General features: G+C 41.1%; 1 protein-coding gene across 3 annotated transcripts; it reads left to right on the top strand.

Annotated features, from left to right (window-relative positions):
* Window positions 1-6,648: 6,648 nt before the first annotated feature.
* On the top strand, window positions 6,649-15,985 carry Selenop (selenoprotein P). 3 transcript variants are annotated; one of them, XM_075975977.1, is made up of 5 exons: window positions 6,649-6,769; window positions 10,495-10,710; window positions 11,559-11,771; window positions 13,191-13,308; window positions 14,592-15,985. In XM_075975977.1, the coding sequence occupies exons 3-5, from the start codon at window positions 11,738-11,740 to the stop codon at window positions 14,752-14,754; spliced, it is 315 nt and encodes a 104-aa protein (XP_075832092.1). In that variant the 5' UTR covers window positions 6,649-6,769; window positions 10,495-10,710; window positions 11,559-11,737; the 3' UTR covers window positions 14,755-15,985. The 3 variants fall into 3 exon arrangements, with proteins under 3 accessions (XP_075832092.1, XP_075832090.1, XP_075832091.1); XM_075975975.1 differs by having other exon boundaries at window positions 6,720-6,878; XM_075975976.1 differs by having other exon boundaries at window positions 6,720-6,878; window positions 14,592-15,191.
* Window positions 15,986-16,080: the final 95 nt, after the last annotated feature.

The following is a 16,080-nucleotide window of genomic DNA, read 5'->3' as shown; positions in this document are numbered from 1 at the left end:
CCTCCATATAAAGTTGATTATTGTCTTCTCCAGATCTGTGAAGAATTTTGATGGGATTTTGATGGGGATTGCATTGAATCTATAGATTGCTTTTGGTAGAATTGCCATTTTTACTATGTTGATCCTCCCAATCCAAGAGCAAGGGAGGTCCTTCCATTTTCTGGTGTCTTCTTCAATTTCTTTCTTCAAAGACTTATAGTTCTTGTCGAATAGGTCTTTCACTTCCTTGGTCAGGGTTACCCCTAGATATTTTATGCTATTTGTGGCTATCGTGAAAGGTGATGCTTCTCTGATTTCCCTCTCTGTTTCCTTATCCTTAGTGTAAAGGAAGGCAACTGATTTTTTGGAGTTGATCTTGTATCCTGACACATTACTAAAGGTGTTTATCAGCTGTAGGAGTTCTTTGGTAGAATTTTTGGGGTCACTTATGTATACTATCATATCATCTGCAAATAATGAAAGCTTAACTTCTTCCTTTCCAATACAAATCCCCTTGATCTCCTTATGTTGTCTTATTGCTATTGCTAGAACTTCAAGCACTATATTGAAGAGGTATGGAGAGAGTGGACATCCTTGTCGTGTTCCTGATTTTAGTGGGATGGCTTTGAGTTTTTCTCCGTTCAATTTAATGTTAGCTGTTGGCTTGCTGTAAATAGCTTTTATTATATTTAGGTAGGATCCTTGTATCCCTATTCTCTCCAAGACCTTTATCATGAGGGGTGTTGAACTTTGTCGAATGCTTTTTCAGCATCTAATGAAATGATCATATGATTTTTTTCTTTCAGTTTATTTATATGGTGGATTACATTGATAGATTTTCGTATGTTGAACCAGCCCTGCATCTCTGGGATGAAGCCTACTTGATCATAATGGATAATTTTTCTTATGTGTTCTTGGATTCGGTTTGCCAGTATTTTGTTGAGGATTTTTGCGTCGATGTTCATGAGTGAGATTGGCCTGTAATTCTCCTTCCTGGTTGAGTCTTTGTGTGGTTTTGGTATCAAAGTAACTGTAGCTTCATAGAAGGAGTTTGGTAATGACCCTCTGTTTCTATATTGTGGAATACATTAAGGAGTATAGGTATTAACTCTTCTTGGAAGTTCTGGTAGAATTCCGCATTGAAACCATCTGGTCCTGGGCTTTTTTTGGTAGGGAGGTTTTTGATAACCTCTTCTAATTCTTCGCGACTAACAGGTCTGTTTAGATTGTTCACCTGGTCCTGGTTTAACTTTGGTATATGGTATTTATCTAAAAAAGTGTCCATTTCTTTTATGTTTTCCAGTTTTGTGTTATACAGGCTTTTGTAGTAAGATCTAATGATTCTCTGAATTTCCTCTGTGTCTGTGGTTATGTCCCCCTTTTCATTTCTGATCTTATTTATTTGTGTGTTCTCTCTCTGTCGTTTAATTAGTTTGGATAGGGGTTTGTCGATCTTGTTGACTTTCTCCAAGAACCAGCTTTTTGTTTCATTGATTCTTTGGACTGTTTTCTGTGTTTCTATTTTGTTGATTTCGGCCCTCAGTTTTATTATTTCCAATCTTCTACTTCTCCTGGGCGCGTCTGCTTCTTTTTTTTCTAGAGCTTTCAGGTGTGTTGTTAAATCCCTAATGTATGCATTTTCCGTTTTCTTTAAGTGGGCACTTATTGCTATGAACTTTCCTCTTAGCACTGCTTTCATTGTGTCCCATAGGTTTGAGTATGTTGTCTCTTTATTTTCATTAAATTCAAGGAAGACTTTAATTTCTTTCTTAATTTCTTCCTTGACCCATGTGTGGTTCAGTAGTTGACTGTTCAGTTTCCATGAGTTTGTCGGCTTTCTGTGGGTAGCATTGTTGTTGCCTTCTAACTTTAATCCATGGTGATCAGATAGGACACAGGTGGACACTGATATTTTTTTGTATCTGTGGAGGTTTCCTTTGTTTCCAAGTATGTGGTCAATTTTTGAGAAGGTTCCATGAGCTGCAGAGAAGAAGGTATATTCTTTCCTATTTGGGTGGAATGTTCTATAGATGTCTGTTAAGTCCATTTGCTTCATTACCTCCAATAATTCTCTTAATTCTCTATTAGGTTTCTGTCTGATTGACCTGTCCCTTGTAGAGAGAGGTGTGTTGAAGTCTCCTACTACTAGTGTATGTGGTTTGATGTCTGCTTTGAGTTCTAGTAATATTTCTTTTACATAAGTAGGTGCTTTTATATTGGGGGCGTAGATATTCAGAATTGAGACGTCATCCTGATGAATTGTTCCTGTTATGAGTATAAAGTGACCATCTCGGTCTCTTCTGATTGATTTTAGTTTGAAGTCAGTTTTGTTAGAAATTAATATGGCCACACCTGCTTTTTTCTTAGGACCATTTGCTTGAAACACCTTTTCCCAACCCTTTACTCTGAGTAGGTGCCTGTCTTTGTGGTTGAGATGTGTTTCTTGCAAACAGCAGAATGTTGGATCCTGTTTTCGTATCCAATCTCTTAGCCTGTGCCTTTTTATAGGTGAATTGAGCCCATTAATATTAAGTGATATTAATGACCAGTGGTTGTTAGCTCCGGTTATTCTTATTGCTTTTGGTTGTAGAGATTGTGTGTCTCCCTTCTTTGAGATGTGCTGGTGAAGGGTCACTAGATGCCTGGGTTATTGTAGGCAGTGTTGGCAGTGTTGGATTCCTTGGGTTGTGATATTCCTTCTATTACTTTCTGTAGGGCTGGATTTGTGGCTACGTATTGTTTAAATTTATTCTTATCCTGGAATGTCTTGATTTCTCCATTTATAGTGAACGAAAGCTTGGCTGGGTATAGTAGTCTGGGCTTGCATCCATGGTCTCTTAGCTTCTGCAGAACATCTATCCAGGACCTTCTTGCTTTCATAGTTTCCATAGAGAAGTCAGGTGTAAGTCTGATCGGTTTACCTTTATAAGTTACTTGCCCTTTTTCCTTTGCAGCTCTTAATATTCTTTCTTTAACCTGTATATTTTGTGTTTTGATTATTATATGGCGAGGAGATGTTTTTCTTTGATCCAGTCTGTTTGGTGTTCTGTATGCTTCTTGAATATTTAAATGAATATCTTTCTTTAAGTTGGGAAAGTTTTCTTCCATAATTTTGTTGAATATATTTTCTGGGCCTTTGAGCTGTGACTCTTCTCCTTCATCTATACCTATTATTCTTAAGTTTGGTTTTTTTATTGTGTCCCATATTTCCTGAATGTTTTGTGTTGAGAATTTGTTGGTTTTGCTGTTTTCTTTGATCTGTTCGTTTATTTTCTCTATGGTGTCTTCAGCATCTGAGATTCTTTCTTCTATCTCTTGTATTCTATTGATTATGCTTGTTTCTGTAGACTCTGCTCGTTGAGCTAGATTTTCCATATCCGGCTGGTCCTCAGTTTGTATTTTCTTCCTTGCCTTCATTTCAGTTTTCAATTCTTGAACTGTTTCCATTACCTGTTTGATCGTTTTATCTTGGTTTCCCAGGGTATCATGTACATATTTACTCATTTCTTCAAACTTTTTGTTATACTTCTCATCCATTTCTATAAGGGCATTTTTTACATGTTGTTTAAGGGACTCTATTGCGTTCATAAAGTCAATTTTTTCCACTTCTTCTGTGTTAGATTGTTCAAATACTTCTGTTGTAAGATCCTTGGGTTCTGGTGTTTTCATGTTGTTTTTCAGATTATTGGGTGAGTTCTTGCCTTGGCGTCTGCCCATCTCCTCCTATTAATCCTATCTAATGGGTCTTTTAAAAACCGGATCAGGTTTCCCTGCTGGCCCAGGGCTCCGCTTACAAAATGCCCTCGCTCTGTTTCCTGGTTTCTGCCTCAGGCCAAGAACCCTCTCACCCCTCCGAAGTGTCTTCCGGACAGGACCAGGCTCCCCGTTTGCCAGTGACCTGGCCAAACAAAGGCCTACCTCTTTGATTTGATTGTAGTAGGGCGATCTGCTCTCCTTATTGCCCGCCTGACTCTGCTGCTTGCATCTGCTGCCGAGCTGGTCTCCCAAAGCCTCTTCCTGAATGCGGTGTCGCTCCGCCGCGTCTGGCCGCCAGCGCTCCGCCGCGTCTGGCCGCCGTCTGGCCGCCGGCGCTCCGCCTCTGTGCGTCTGGCCGCCGGCGCTCCGCCTCTGTGCGTCTGGCCGCCGGCGCTCCGCCTCTGTGCGTCTGGCCGCCGGCGCTCCGCCTCTGTGCGTCTGGCCGCCGGCGCTCCGCCTCTGTGCGTCTGGCCGCCGGCGCTCCGCCTCTGTGCGTCTGGCCGCCGGCGCTCCGCCTCTGTGCGTCTCTACTTGGATTCTTATAGGGATCTGAGATCCTAGTAGGCTGGCTACTTGGTACAAGAAAATAAAATTGAGTCATCAAATGCCTTCTAATTTCAGATGAAGTTTCTCTATGGGAAGAGGAACAGCTGAGACTCTTGTGTTTCCTATACCCCGTACGACAGTATTTAGCACAGGGCAATCAATAGGGGTTTGTTTGTACAAATCACATTGACCATGCAAAGAAGGCTTCCTTGCAAATGTCACTACCAAGGATGACGTCACTCATCACTGTGTCCTGTCCTGCTGGCATCACAGCTGAAGTCATACAGAAAGCTGAGACAAGACCTTAAGAAGCAGTAAGCAGTAGGACGTCACCTGAAATGTCTTGATCCAAGAAGCAGTACGTCCTTGAGCAGATTATGGAGAGACAAGAGAGGCCCCACCTAATTGTTCCCTCAGTGTGGAGTTTGAATATTGGCTCTATAGGAGGGTTTGAGGAGATTTGGCTCAAGGCTAGAGATTCGTTTCTTTAAAATGTTTTGTTTAACAATGTTTATGCTTTGGAATATCCAAGGCCCTGGAAACTTGGGCTCAAACTTGCTGAAGAAAATATAGCAGCTGGCTGGGGATCCAAAGTGATCAAAGCTTTCTAGGAATTTCACTCGGGACATAGAGAGTGGGCAGGGGTGGGACACCCTACACCGTCATTTTCCCTTACCTCATTTAAGTATGCCACATCACACGGCTTCTAGAAAGAACTCTTTTCTTCCCGACATCGTAGGAATCTTCTTTTACTTTGAAATTTCTTTACCTTCCCAAAATCCAACTAGGAATTTATTTGTACGATACTTATCTTTGTAAAGATTTTACATTAGGATCTTTAAAACTTCTTGGGGAAGATCAGAGCAGCTCACAGCCCTCATCAGACAAGTTTCTTTCTGCAGTCGTAGAGAGACTCATGGCTCCTCAAGTGCAGAGAATCTGGGACTGTGGAGGGTTCAGCCCTAAACGAACATCTCTATCAACTTCCTCAATATTCAGGGAGCACCACCGAAGGCATGGAAGTTTGTAATAGCCAGAGTTTGGGGAGGACTTCTGTGAAGGAGTGTCTTTTGGGCACCACAGGGCCATTGCTCTGGGGAACTCCCAGCAGCTGCTGTTGCCTGCACAAAATCAAGGCAGTTAAGATTTCTATGTGCACAGGAGAGGGCTCAGGAGGCCCCCACCCCTGGCTGAGGAGCTAAAGGCAGCTGGTGGCAAACAGGAGAGAGTCATTTTTCTTCAAGGGTGTGGCTTTTGGTAGGTTGCTAATTCTCGAGGGTTTGGCCCCATGCCTATATAGATATCAACAGCATTAACTGGGCTCAGTAAGTTGAAAGCAAAACAAAACCAACCAACCAACCAACCACAATACTACATGAAATTTGGGAGGAAGTTGTGTTGGGGAGGGGTTTGGAAGAATTGGAGGGACCAGGAGGGGTAGACTTGATCAGAATATATTGTATCACACATGAAGTTATTTAAGATTAATAAAAAAATATAAAACATATAACCCTAAAGTAACAGGTTAAAAACATTCTGCCGAGGTTTATTGGTCTTCCTTTGAGTCGGGACTACTGTTAATAGGAAATGTGGTTCCAGGCAGTGCAAGTGGCTCAGAGGGTATGCACTGTAGCCAAGCAAGACTGGCTAGAACTGGATTCCTGGAACTCACACGTAGGGGAGCCCATTTAAAGGGGAAGGCACCTAAAGTGAAATGAGGGAACCAATGCAGAATTGTCTTCTGACCTCCACATTAGCACTGTAAGTATGTACTGCCTGCCTCCTCCCCCACCGTGTGTGTGTGTGTGTGTGTGTGTGAGAGAGAGAGAGAGACAGAGAGAGAGAGAGACAGAGAGAGAGAGACAAGAGACAGAGACAGAGACACACAGACAGAAAAATTACTATTTTTTAAAAATGAGGACTGATTTCTTTCAAATTAGAAACTACTTTCTTTTTTCATTATTTTATGGAAAAACAAAAGAGCAGAGACCCCATGAGATTGCACACCAGTTCATGCAGTTGAACACAGCCCAAGAGTGGACCTAGATCTGCAGAGGCAGGAGACACAAACAATGTGAAGAGCAGGTGACTTCTCTAAAGAAGCTTACGGTGTGGGTTTAGGCTAGAACTTCCTCAACCCAAAGGAAAAGGAAGAACAGAAATGTTTTTTCCTTATTTTGAAACAGCTGCGGAACTTGCTGGCTAAGCAAAATGTTTTTCCCTGTTGTAGCTTGGAAGGGAGCAGCGGTTGGAGGACCTCTCTCCCCCTAGCCCTTCCTCCCACCCTGGACTGTACCATTAAATCTTAGATAATGGGGTGATCTAAAGCAGAAATTAAGTTAGTACTAGTCACAACCCGTCCCTCTGCACGCAGGGCCTCGCGTGTCGCTTGCTTCCGATGGTGGTGACCAGAATCTGTTCAGGGGCTTGCTGCGCTTGCAAGGTCGCTGCAAGAGGGAGCACTGAACTTTGGACTGCACCTCAGAGGGTGAAGTAAACAACAGGGCTATAAATGTCAGTGTCAGGCACAGGCTTTGTGCAGCTGCCCTGCTAGAGCAAAGAGAGGGAGAGGAAGCAAACTAGTCCGAAGGGGTTGCGTAAGTAGGACTTGATTCTTTTAGTTTGGGAAATGTCTTCTGAGACCGATAAAGTCCTTTCCTACCCTCCACAATTGGCTTTGTAAAAAGATTGGAAAAAGACATTAAAAACAGATTTTAAAAAATGAACAAGGATTTGGGTGCGGTAGGTGAAGTGTCTGGGGAGCACAGTTAGCGCTTTTTGTTGATTTCTGTCTTTTACTGGGCTGTGCCCAGGGGGAGCTGGAGAATGGAGAGGCAGTCTTTTCTCCGTGCAGGAGTGTGGTGTTATGTGGGCAATATTATTTGATTCAATCTCAGTTTTTCCACTGAAGGGTAGAGCGAAGGCAAACGAGGAAAAGCTAATGGATTTCAAGAACAGAGACAGAAAGACACCCAGCTCTCTGTACTTTAGAGGGGTCCGGGGAAATGGCAAGCAGTTTCAGAATAAAGAGGAGGGAAGGAGCAGGCTTCACCCACAGCGCAGAAGTGGTCATCTTTAGAGGAGGTCCGGCGGCTGTGCCACAGGTGGTCCATGGGTAGTTTTTGAGTTTAAGTCGGGAATGGGAGCCCTTAGGTGGGCGAGGGGCTTTAAAGTGTTGGTCGGAAGTTCAGAGGGAGAGGCTGTGTGGCAAGGAGTGTGCGTATTTCCCTTTTCGTGTGTGTGTGTGTGGGGGCAATCCAATGTAGTTGTGTGCAGAATAAGAGTGAAAGGCACTGTATCTAACTTTATTTACCCCCATTCTTTTATATAGTTCCTTGACAGTTAAAGTGCAAAGCTTATTCTACAAAAACAACTTTAAGCAACGTTGAGCAGCCTATTGATTATAACGACAGGGAAATCTGCCAGTGGACATCCAGTCTCTTTAGTTTTCCCTCTGCCACTAGATAATTCTTTTCTTTTATTGATTTTTTTATTGAGCTCTACATTTTTCTCTGCTCCCCTCCCTGCCTCTCCTCTCCCCTTCAACCCTCCTCCAAGGTCCCCATGCTCCCAATGTACTCAGATAATTCTTTTCGTTAGAAATATAGGTGAGGGGAATAATTTCCTCTATTATGTTCGCCATTGAGCCTTTTGAAAATGTCTATTTCATGGCAGAATATCAAGTACCATCTTCATGCTGACGATTTTGTAACAACTGAATTTAATTTACATTTTTGAGAGGTGTGTGTGCTAGAGATTGGACCCAGAGCCCCGCATAAACTCAGTTTAGGAAATATGTGCAAGCTAGACTTTCTATTAAGAAACTGAACAACTTGTTTTGATGCTCATTTTGCTGTCCCAGAGCACATGGAAAACTGGCTGCTCTACTATTGCAAGCTGAAGTATTTAAAAAATACCAATGTACCCCAGTGGTGGAGAGATCCTGTTTTGGATTGGGCAGAATCAATATGAACCTGCTCTTGTGGATTTTATCTGTGTGGTCATAGACAAGGCACCTGCAGTCTCTCTGAGCCATAGCTGCCACAGCTGCAGGAAGGGTGTAATCTTCCCAGGCACAACTGGCACACGTGAATGTGCTTAGCACTGTTTTAGGCTTTATAGTTCTAGAAAAACTGAGTAACTGACCAATATAAGAATAATCCCATTATTATTGTAAATACCACCCTATAGGAATTCCCCTAATTAAATGTCAGAATTAAAAATGTGTTAGTACAAATAGTCAAGACGGAGTTAAAAGGCATGTGTTCTCCTTCCTCTCTCTCTCTCTCTCTCTCTCTCTCTCTCTCTCTCTCTCTCTCTCTCTCTCTTGGACAGGGCCTTACCCTGTGACCCTGGCTGGCCTGGAACTTGCTGTGTGTAGACCTAGCTGGCCTTGAACACACAGAGATCCACTTGCCTCTACTTCCCGAGAGCTGAGATTAAAGATGAGCACACCAGACCCAGTTCTCCTTCCTTTCATTCTTTCTTTTTTGTTTGCTTTTTCAAGATAGGGTCTCACAAGTAGTTCTGGCAGTCCTGGAACTCACTATATAGAATAGGTCGGTCTTGAACTCACAGAGATCTGCTTGCCTCTGTCTCTTGAAAGCTGGGATTAAAGGTGTGTGCCACTTTACACCTGGATCCCCCTCCTTTCTTTAGTGAGCCTCTTAGGTCAGAGTTTTCTTGGAGAGGGCAGTCTCACTACATGCCCGAGTCTGGCTTCTAATTTGAAATTCTTCTGCCTCAGCTTCCCAAATGCTGGAACTGTAGGTGTGCTGCTGAAGCACGGAATACCTTGAGGCACATTCTCACTCTGTATTCCAGACAGGCCTAGAATTTACCGTGTAGTCAGACTATTCTTGGATTCAGAGGTATCCTTCTGCCTCAGTGTTTTAGCTGTTACCTTTATAGGCATGGACCCCCACACCTGACTTCTTTTGTTCTTTTATCAACATGACTCAGTTGTGTGGATCTTTTTTTTTTTAATGATTTTTGCACATTTTCATCATGTCTCTAAATTTACCTTAAAAAGTTCTAAGAAAGTCAGGTGGTTTGGCACATGCCTTTAATTCCAGCACTCAGGAGGCAGAGACAGGCAGATCTCTGAGTTTGAGGCCACCTGGTCTACAAAGCGAGTTCCAGGACAGGCTCCAAAGCTACCGAGAAACCCTTCATCAAAAAGCAAAAAAAAAAAAAAAACAACAACAACAACAACAAAAAAAACAACAACAAAAAAAACCCCCAAAATGAGAGAAATGGCCCCTACTTTGGGAGCTATTTCTGTTCAGGTACTTAATATTCTATAATATTTTAACTTTCATGGGTAACGGGGCATCTTTTCATGCATGAATGTTCTATCTAGTTTTTGGAGCTTCATGACGGTGGTATTAGAAACAGAAATGAGTCTTAGATGTGGCAAGAGCAATGACTTGTAATGTTTCTCCTTGGCTAAGATTTTCCTTTTGGGTGTATTTAAATTAAGTATGGTGGTAATATCAAAGCAAGTAGTCTTATATTTGAAGAGATTCAAATTCTTTATTATCATATAACTAAACATGGAGAACTAACAAGCCAAAAGTATTGAATGTACCCGAGATGTTTATAAATGTGGAAGGCTTGAACTTGATGTCATAGTTTGCTCTCTGCCTTTGCCTGGAACTTTCCAGGAAGATCTCATACAAGAAGATCTAAGGGCCATCATGAGCCACGTTCACACTGGGGCCCTGACTCCACCGCTACACCCTTTCTTCTCACATCTCTTTCTGTGCTGGCTCTGTGTAGCCCTGTGTAGAATTCCCTCTAACATTTGCTAGACGGACAGAGGACAGAACAAAGCAGTCAGAACTTAGTGCATCTCGAATGAAAGTCAGAATGTGTTTGCAGAGTGGATGACTGTACACTTCTAAATAGGTGTCCTCTCCTAGAGAAGTGCCTGGCTGTCAGTCAGGCACATTTCCATAAGCGTGCTAATTGCAGTATCATGCTACAGAGAGCTAGCTGATTTGTTTGGCTACTCCTCGGCCTTTTAGCTGGCACTTTCCCCTTCGCAGGAAAGTTTAGTGGAAGGAGGTTCATGGCAATGGAAGACTGAGTGCAACAAGATGAAGACAGAACCCATAGGCTGAGTTTTACTAGGATCGTACCTACTGTGTTTAGAGAAATGCATAGCAATGACTATGAAGTTATTGATGAAGTTCATTTTCTGTTTTATAGGACAACGTCAGCAATGTGGAGAAGCCTAGGGCTAGCCCTGGCTCTCTGTCTCCTCCCCTATGGAGGAGCAGAGAGCCAAGGCCAAAGCCCTGCTTGTAAGCAACCTCCAGCCTGGAAGATAGGAGATGAAAATCCAATGCTAAACTCCGAGGGCACAGTGACTGTGGTTGCTCTTCTGCAAGCCAGCTGATACTTGTGCCTTTTGCAGGCATCCAGGTAAGCAGTCTTCAAAGGTTTAGAATATCTTTAGGGAAAGCCTATTAAATACAAACAAATGTATGTAAAATGCAATAAAATAGAAATAATGTAATTATTAAATAATGCTTTCGTAGATGAGTATGTTTGTATAACACAAATTTGATGAAAAGACCAGGAACACACACACACACACACACACATCTCAAACACACACACACACCACATGGATATATAAAATATAACCAAAATGTTTACTGTGGTATTCCTGGGCTTTGAATACTTTTTCCTTTTTGTGTTCCTACATTTTGTAACTTCTCAGTATGGTTTACCCATGTAAAATTCACTCTTATTAGAGCAAAAGTTAATATAAGAAGCAGAGGAAGGCTGCCAGCACAGACAGTAAACACTAGGATTGTAATAGAAGGTTTTGCTTCACTTAACAATCATAAGTCAAAAATATAGATTGAGTCACCCATCAAATATTAATTGCACAACGTTCTATATATCTGCAAGGCAAATTTAAATACTTACTAATTTCATGCAAGCATTTTAGCATAAAGCTTCAAGTTTTATCCAGATGGTCATGGCACACATCTTTAATCTCAGCACTCAGGAGGCAGAGGCAGGTGGATCTCTGAGGTTGAGGCCAGCCTGGTCTACAGAATGAGTTCCAGGACAGTTAGGGCTACACAGAAAAACATAAAAAAAGCTTCAAGTTTTAAGTAAAGGTGAAAGGTTCAGTTTTACAATGCATAGAAAAATTACAGTCACTTAAAAATAATAAGAGCTTCGCAGAAAATAAAATGAATGTAGAAGACAGTACAAACAAACTAAATGTCATCGTTTGTTTTGTGTGTTTCCCCTAGGCTGGAAGACCTGCGGTTAAAACTAGAGGACCAGGGATATTCTAACATTTCCTACATTGTTGTTAACCACCAAGGGTCCCCTTCTCAGCTAAAACACACACATCTGAAAAAGCAGGTGTCAGCCCAGATTGCTGTTTACCGACAGGAAGAACATCAAACAGATGTCTGGACTCTCCTAAATGGAAACAAAGATGACTTCCTCATATACGACAGGTAAGCCACCCTCCCAGACTCTTACAAGCTATTAATTCCTTTAATCATTCACGGTGGCGTTCTCCACTGCCCAGTGCCACAGTTCAGTTTTCGTCTCATGTGATTCCTTGCTGTTGGGAACACTTTCGGTTTGGATCCTTCTGACATTGTTCTGCTGTTTTTCTCCACAGCTTTCTTCTACTCGGATCCCTATCCTACCTCCTCCTCATTCTTCTTCCTCTGTTCTTCCTATTAACATGTCCGTGTTATTCAGAGTGGTTTAGTTTTCCTTCTTTTCCCACTAGACAATCTGTAAAACTGACCTCATCTATTCTCTGACCATACCACATATATCCTAGTGAATTGAAATAAGTCCAATGTTCAAATACAGTTCTGAACACAAACCCAGATATCTCTCCACAGTTATAGCCACAAGCATCTTAAATTCCATGACTCTTACATTCTTTTAAAACCTATTCCTTAAGCTTTGACCTTTCTGTGAGTTTTCTTGGAGGGAGAGAGGCCGGCTCTAGAGGACACAATCCAATCCTACTGCATTCTGCCCCCAGCCCCTTACCCTTTATCTATGTCGTGTTACATGATCATGTGTGATGGCATTGCTGTCATATACCCTTCAGAAAAGTCTAACAGGCAGTTTGGGACTTCTAGTCATTCACCAGACTCTAAGACTTGCATTTATCTATGATGCCTTCATAATCAGTCTCTCAAATGACTTTCTTGTTACTTTTCCTTATCACTTTGGAGAATGTCGAATTATAATTCTAGTTGTTTTATTAAGCTGAAAATTTTCTTATCTCAGATATGTTTCTTGGGATAAATGAGCTAATGGGCATAGTGCACACATGTGCTATATACCTGCAATGCCAGTATGTGGAGTTTCAGGCTAGCTTAGACTTCACTGTGAGTTCATTATGAGAGTGTCTCTCAACTTACGGGCTGGTGATATAGCTCCCGGGCAGAGCACATACATAGGATATGTAAGGCTCGGGTTTGTTTCCTACACTACACATTAATAAATAAAGAAGACACTACCCAAAACTTCGACATTGTTTTTGTTATGCAATGGCTTCTGTTTCTGTGGAATCTGTCTTGCCTGAGCAGTTATGAAAAGCTCCCATGGTTAGTCTTTGGCAGAATATATGCTAATTAAAAAGTATTTGACTAGGTCACAGTCATTACACACTTTCTAAAAATTATTTTAATGACATCTATAGCATTTTAAAATACTAAAATTAGAATCACTAATCTTGCTATAACCTTACCTGGTATATTGCCTGGGAACTCAATTATATATCCCACTCAAGGAAATTTATTAAAGGCAGGGAAATTTATTAAAGGCATGTAATATCTAATACAGTCTAGTCTGAGTAGGGTCACACCACAGAGAGTAAAGTAGTAACATCACCATTTGCCTTTTAGATGTGGCCGTCTTGTGTATCACCTTGGCTTGCCCTATTCCTTCCTCACTTTCCCATACGTTGAAGAAGCCATTAAGATCGCTTACTGTGAGAATAAGTGTGGAAACTGCTCTTTCACGGTAGGTATTTTTCGCAGTTGTTTTTACTGGGGGATAAGGAGAAAACTTTAAAAATCTACCTAAATAAGTGGTCCATCAACAATTATGTAAGAAAATCTTAAACACACATTTTCTGTCATGTAACACTCTTTAAAACATATTTGCAAGACTTATATTGCTCCTTCATTTTGAAAGGCTTTAGAGACAAGTAAACAAATCACGGCTGGAGAGATGGCTCAGTGGTTAAGAACACTGGCTGCTTTTTTTTAAAAATTTATTTATTTATTAAGGATTTCTGCCTCCTCCCTGCCACCGCCTCCCATTTCCCTCCCCAGTCCCCCTCCCTCATCTGCTCGAAGAGCAATCAGGGTTCCCTGCCCTGTGGGAAGTCCAAGGACCGCCCACCTCTATCCAGGTCTAGTAAGGTGAGCATCCAAACTGCCTAGGCTCCCCCAAAGACACTGGCTGCTTTTGCAGAGGGCTCCTGTTCAGTCCCCAGCACCGACCTGGCAGCTCAGAGCTACCCCAAGGCCAGTTCCAGGGGATGCGGTGCCCTCTCCTGGCCGCTGAGGGTACAGTACAGATATGCTGGCAATTAAAATAGGCCATGATGCTATTTTTACTCGACAGAGATTACCAAAGCTTTGGTGAAATTAAAAACATTTTCTCACACATATTGCAGAATGAAAAGCTGCCAGTTTTTATCTGGCGTTTTTGAATAGTTAGAAGAAGCCATTTTGCTTAGAAAAAAAAACTAGATTCGATGATAGGCATGAAAAGTTACTGATGTCAGAATTCCATGTTTGGCTGACTTCACTACAACTTAAGCTTTTTCAGTCAGTTTAGTTTTGATTTTACGGAAATACAGTAGTTTGACTTCTTTAAACCTTTAATAAAAAAATGTAGACATTGAGACCAAGGTCAGGCTCTTTTTCACTAATATACTGTATTATATATATATTATATAAAAATAGCATATTAATATAATACAATAAGTATATACTAACACACATATAATATATACAGTATGTGATATATGTATGTAATATAAACACAACTATTATGCACATAAACACCAATACACAAAATTAATTAGTATTTATATATTATATGCACATATCATATATACTGTATACATATATATTATATACACATATTGATCTACTATATTATAGTAATATACTGTTAACTGTATTCTAATTAACTTGTTGGAATAACATAAATATTGCCGCTACAAGTAACTTTTTATGCACTCAAGGTAAATCTATGAGCTTGTTAATAAGTGATCTGTAAATTTGTTCCAGAGTCTCGAAGATGAAGAGTTCTGTAAAAACGTGTCCTTACCTGCTGTGGGTAGATCAGCGGAGCCCTCCAAAGCACACCACCACCACAAGCACCATCACAGGCACGGGCATGGGCATCTCGGGAACAGTGAGCTTTCAGAGAACCAGCAACCAGAAGCACTAAATATGGAGCCAGCTTTGCCTCCTTCAGGCCTACATCACCGCCATAAGCACAGGGGCCAGCACAAGCAGGGTCACTTAGAGAGCTGAGACATGCAGGGAAGTGAAGGTGTACAACTTTCACTTTCCCAAAGGAAGCTTTGCCGGAAGGGGTGCGTAAACCAGCTCCTATGTACGCTGTCTAAGGAGTCAGGGACAACCACTAATAGCTGCTGCTGCCACTGTCGCCATCTCATATTTGAGAAGTCAGGGTCTGCAATCACTTGACAGTGTGCCGAAAACCTCCCATCTTTATGTAGCTGACAGGGGCTTTTTGCGGAGGAGAAAGTCATTGAATCTTGTCAATGTCGATCACCTCCTGCTGCCTGACAGAGTCAGCCACTAAACCCCACAGAAGCTGGCACCACCTGAAGCTGAAATAATAAGACCAAAAAGTGAAAATGACGTTCAAATTAAATATTTAAAATAAATTGTATACTCCCTAAGTCAGCCTAAAGAGACAATTTCATTTCTAGAAATTTTGCAACCCATTTAATCAATCAGTGAACTAAAAGTAGGAATTGGATTTGTCCAAACACGAAGATATCTATCATATTGGCGCCTAAATTTAAAATTTGATGCCATGGAAAAATTGACCCAAATCAAATTTGTATTATGGGGTAACTAAAAGGTGATTGCAGCATTTGGTTAATATGTCTTTCTTTTTCTTTTTCCCGTGTTCTAATTACATTGATGAGAACAGAAACATAAACTATGACCTAGGGGTTTCTGTTGGATAGTTCGTAATTTAGAATGGAGGAAGAACAACAAAGACACATTTTCCAGTTTTTTTTTCTTTACTTAAACTCTCAAAACAATAGGAACTTTTATCTTTTTAAACTTTCATTTTTAACCAATTAAGTCTTTAACAGACTGCATTTTGAATATCTTCCTATCTTTTTATACTAGCTTTACTTTCACTACATACATCTGTGTATCCTGTTTTCTTCATCCTGTGTTGTATTGTTCTTCTGAATTGTGAGTGACTGTCTTGAAAGACGTAACGGAAGAAAAGTATGTTGGTAATCTGCATACTGCTTAAGACAGTATTCCCATAATCAATGATGGTTCAATAGAGAAACTCAGCCCTATGAACCTGAACTCTTTTATGGCTAATACCAATAAGCAAGAATGCAGTACAGAATTGGGCACAGAACGGATTTATCTAAATAAATGCAATTTTAAAAAGCTTAAAAGTGTGCGCCTTTATTATTTAGCATGCTCACATTGAAAACAGGAGTGAATTTTAATGCCTTTAAAGAAACTAAGTTGTAGCTAAAGCCTAAAGTGC

Source organism: Microtus pennsylvanicus, chromosome 6, assembly GCF_037038515.1.
Source record: "Microtus pennsylvanicus isolate mMicPen1 chromosome 6, mMicPen1.hap1, whole genome shotgun sequence".
Classification (NCBI taxonomy): domain Eukaryota; kingdom Metazoa; phylum Chordata; class Mammalia; order Rodentia; family Cricetidae; genus Microtus; species Microtus pennsylvanicus.
This window is presented reverse-complemented; position numbering and strand designations above follow the sequence as displayed.

Bases quoted from the DNA above. Each gene is read 5' to 3' on its own strand.
- Selenop (XM_075975977.1), top strand. From the start codon at position 11,738: ATGGAAACAAAGATGACTTCCTCATATACGACAG. The intron at 11,772-13,190 runs GTAAGCCACCCT...TTTGCCTTTTAG, and splicing joins GACTTCCTCATATACGACAG to ATGTGGCCGTCTTGTGTATC. The intron at 13,309-14,591 runs GTAGGTATTTTT...AATTTGTTCCAG, and splicing joins GTGGAAACTGCTCTTTCACG to AGTCTCGAAGATGAAGAGTT.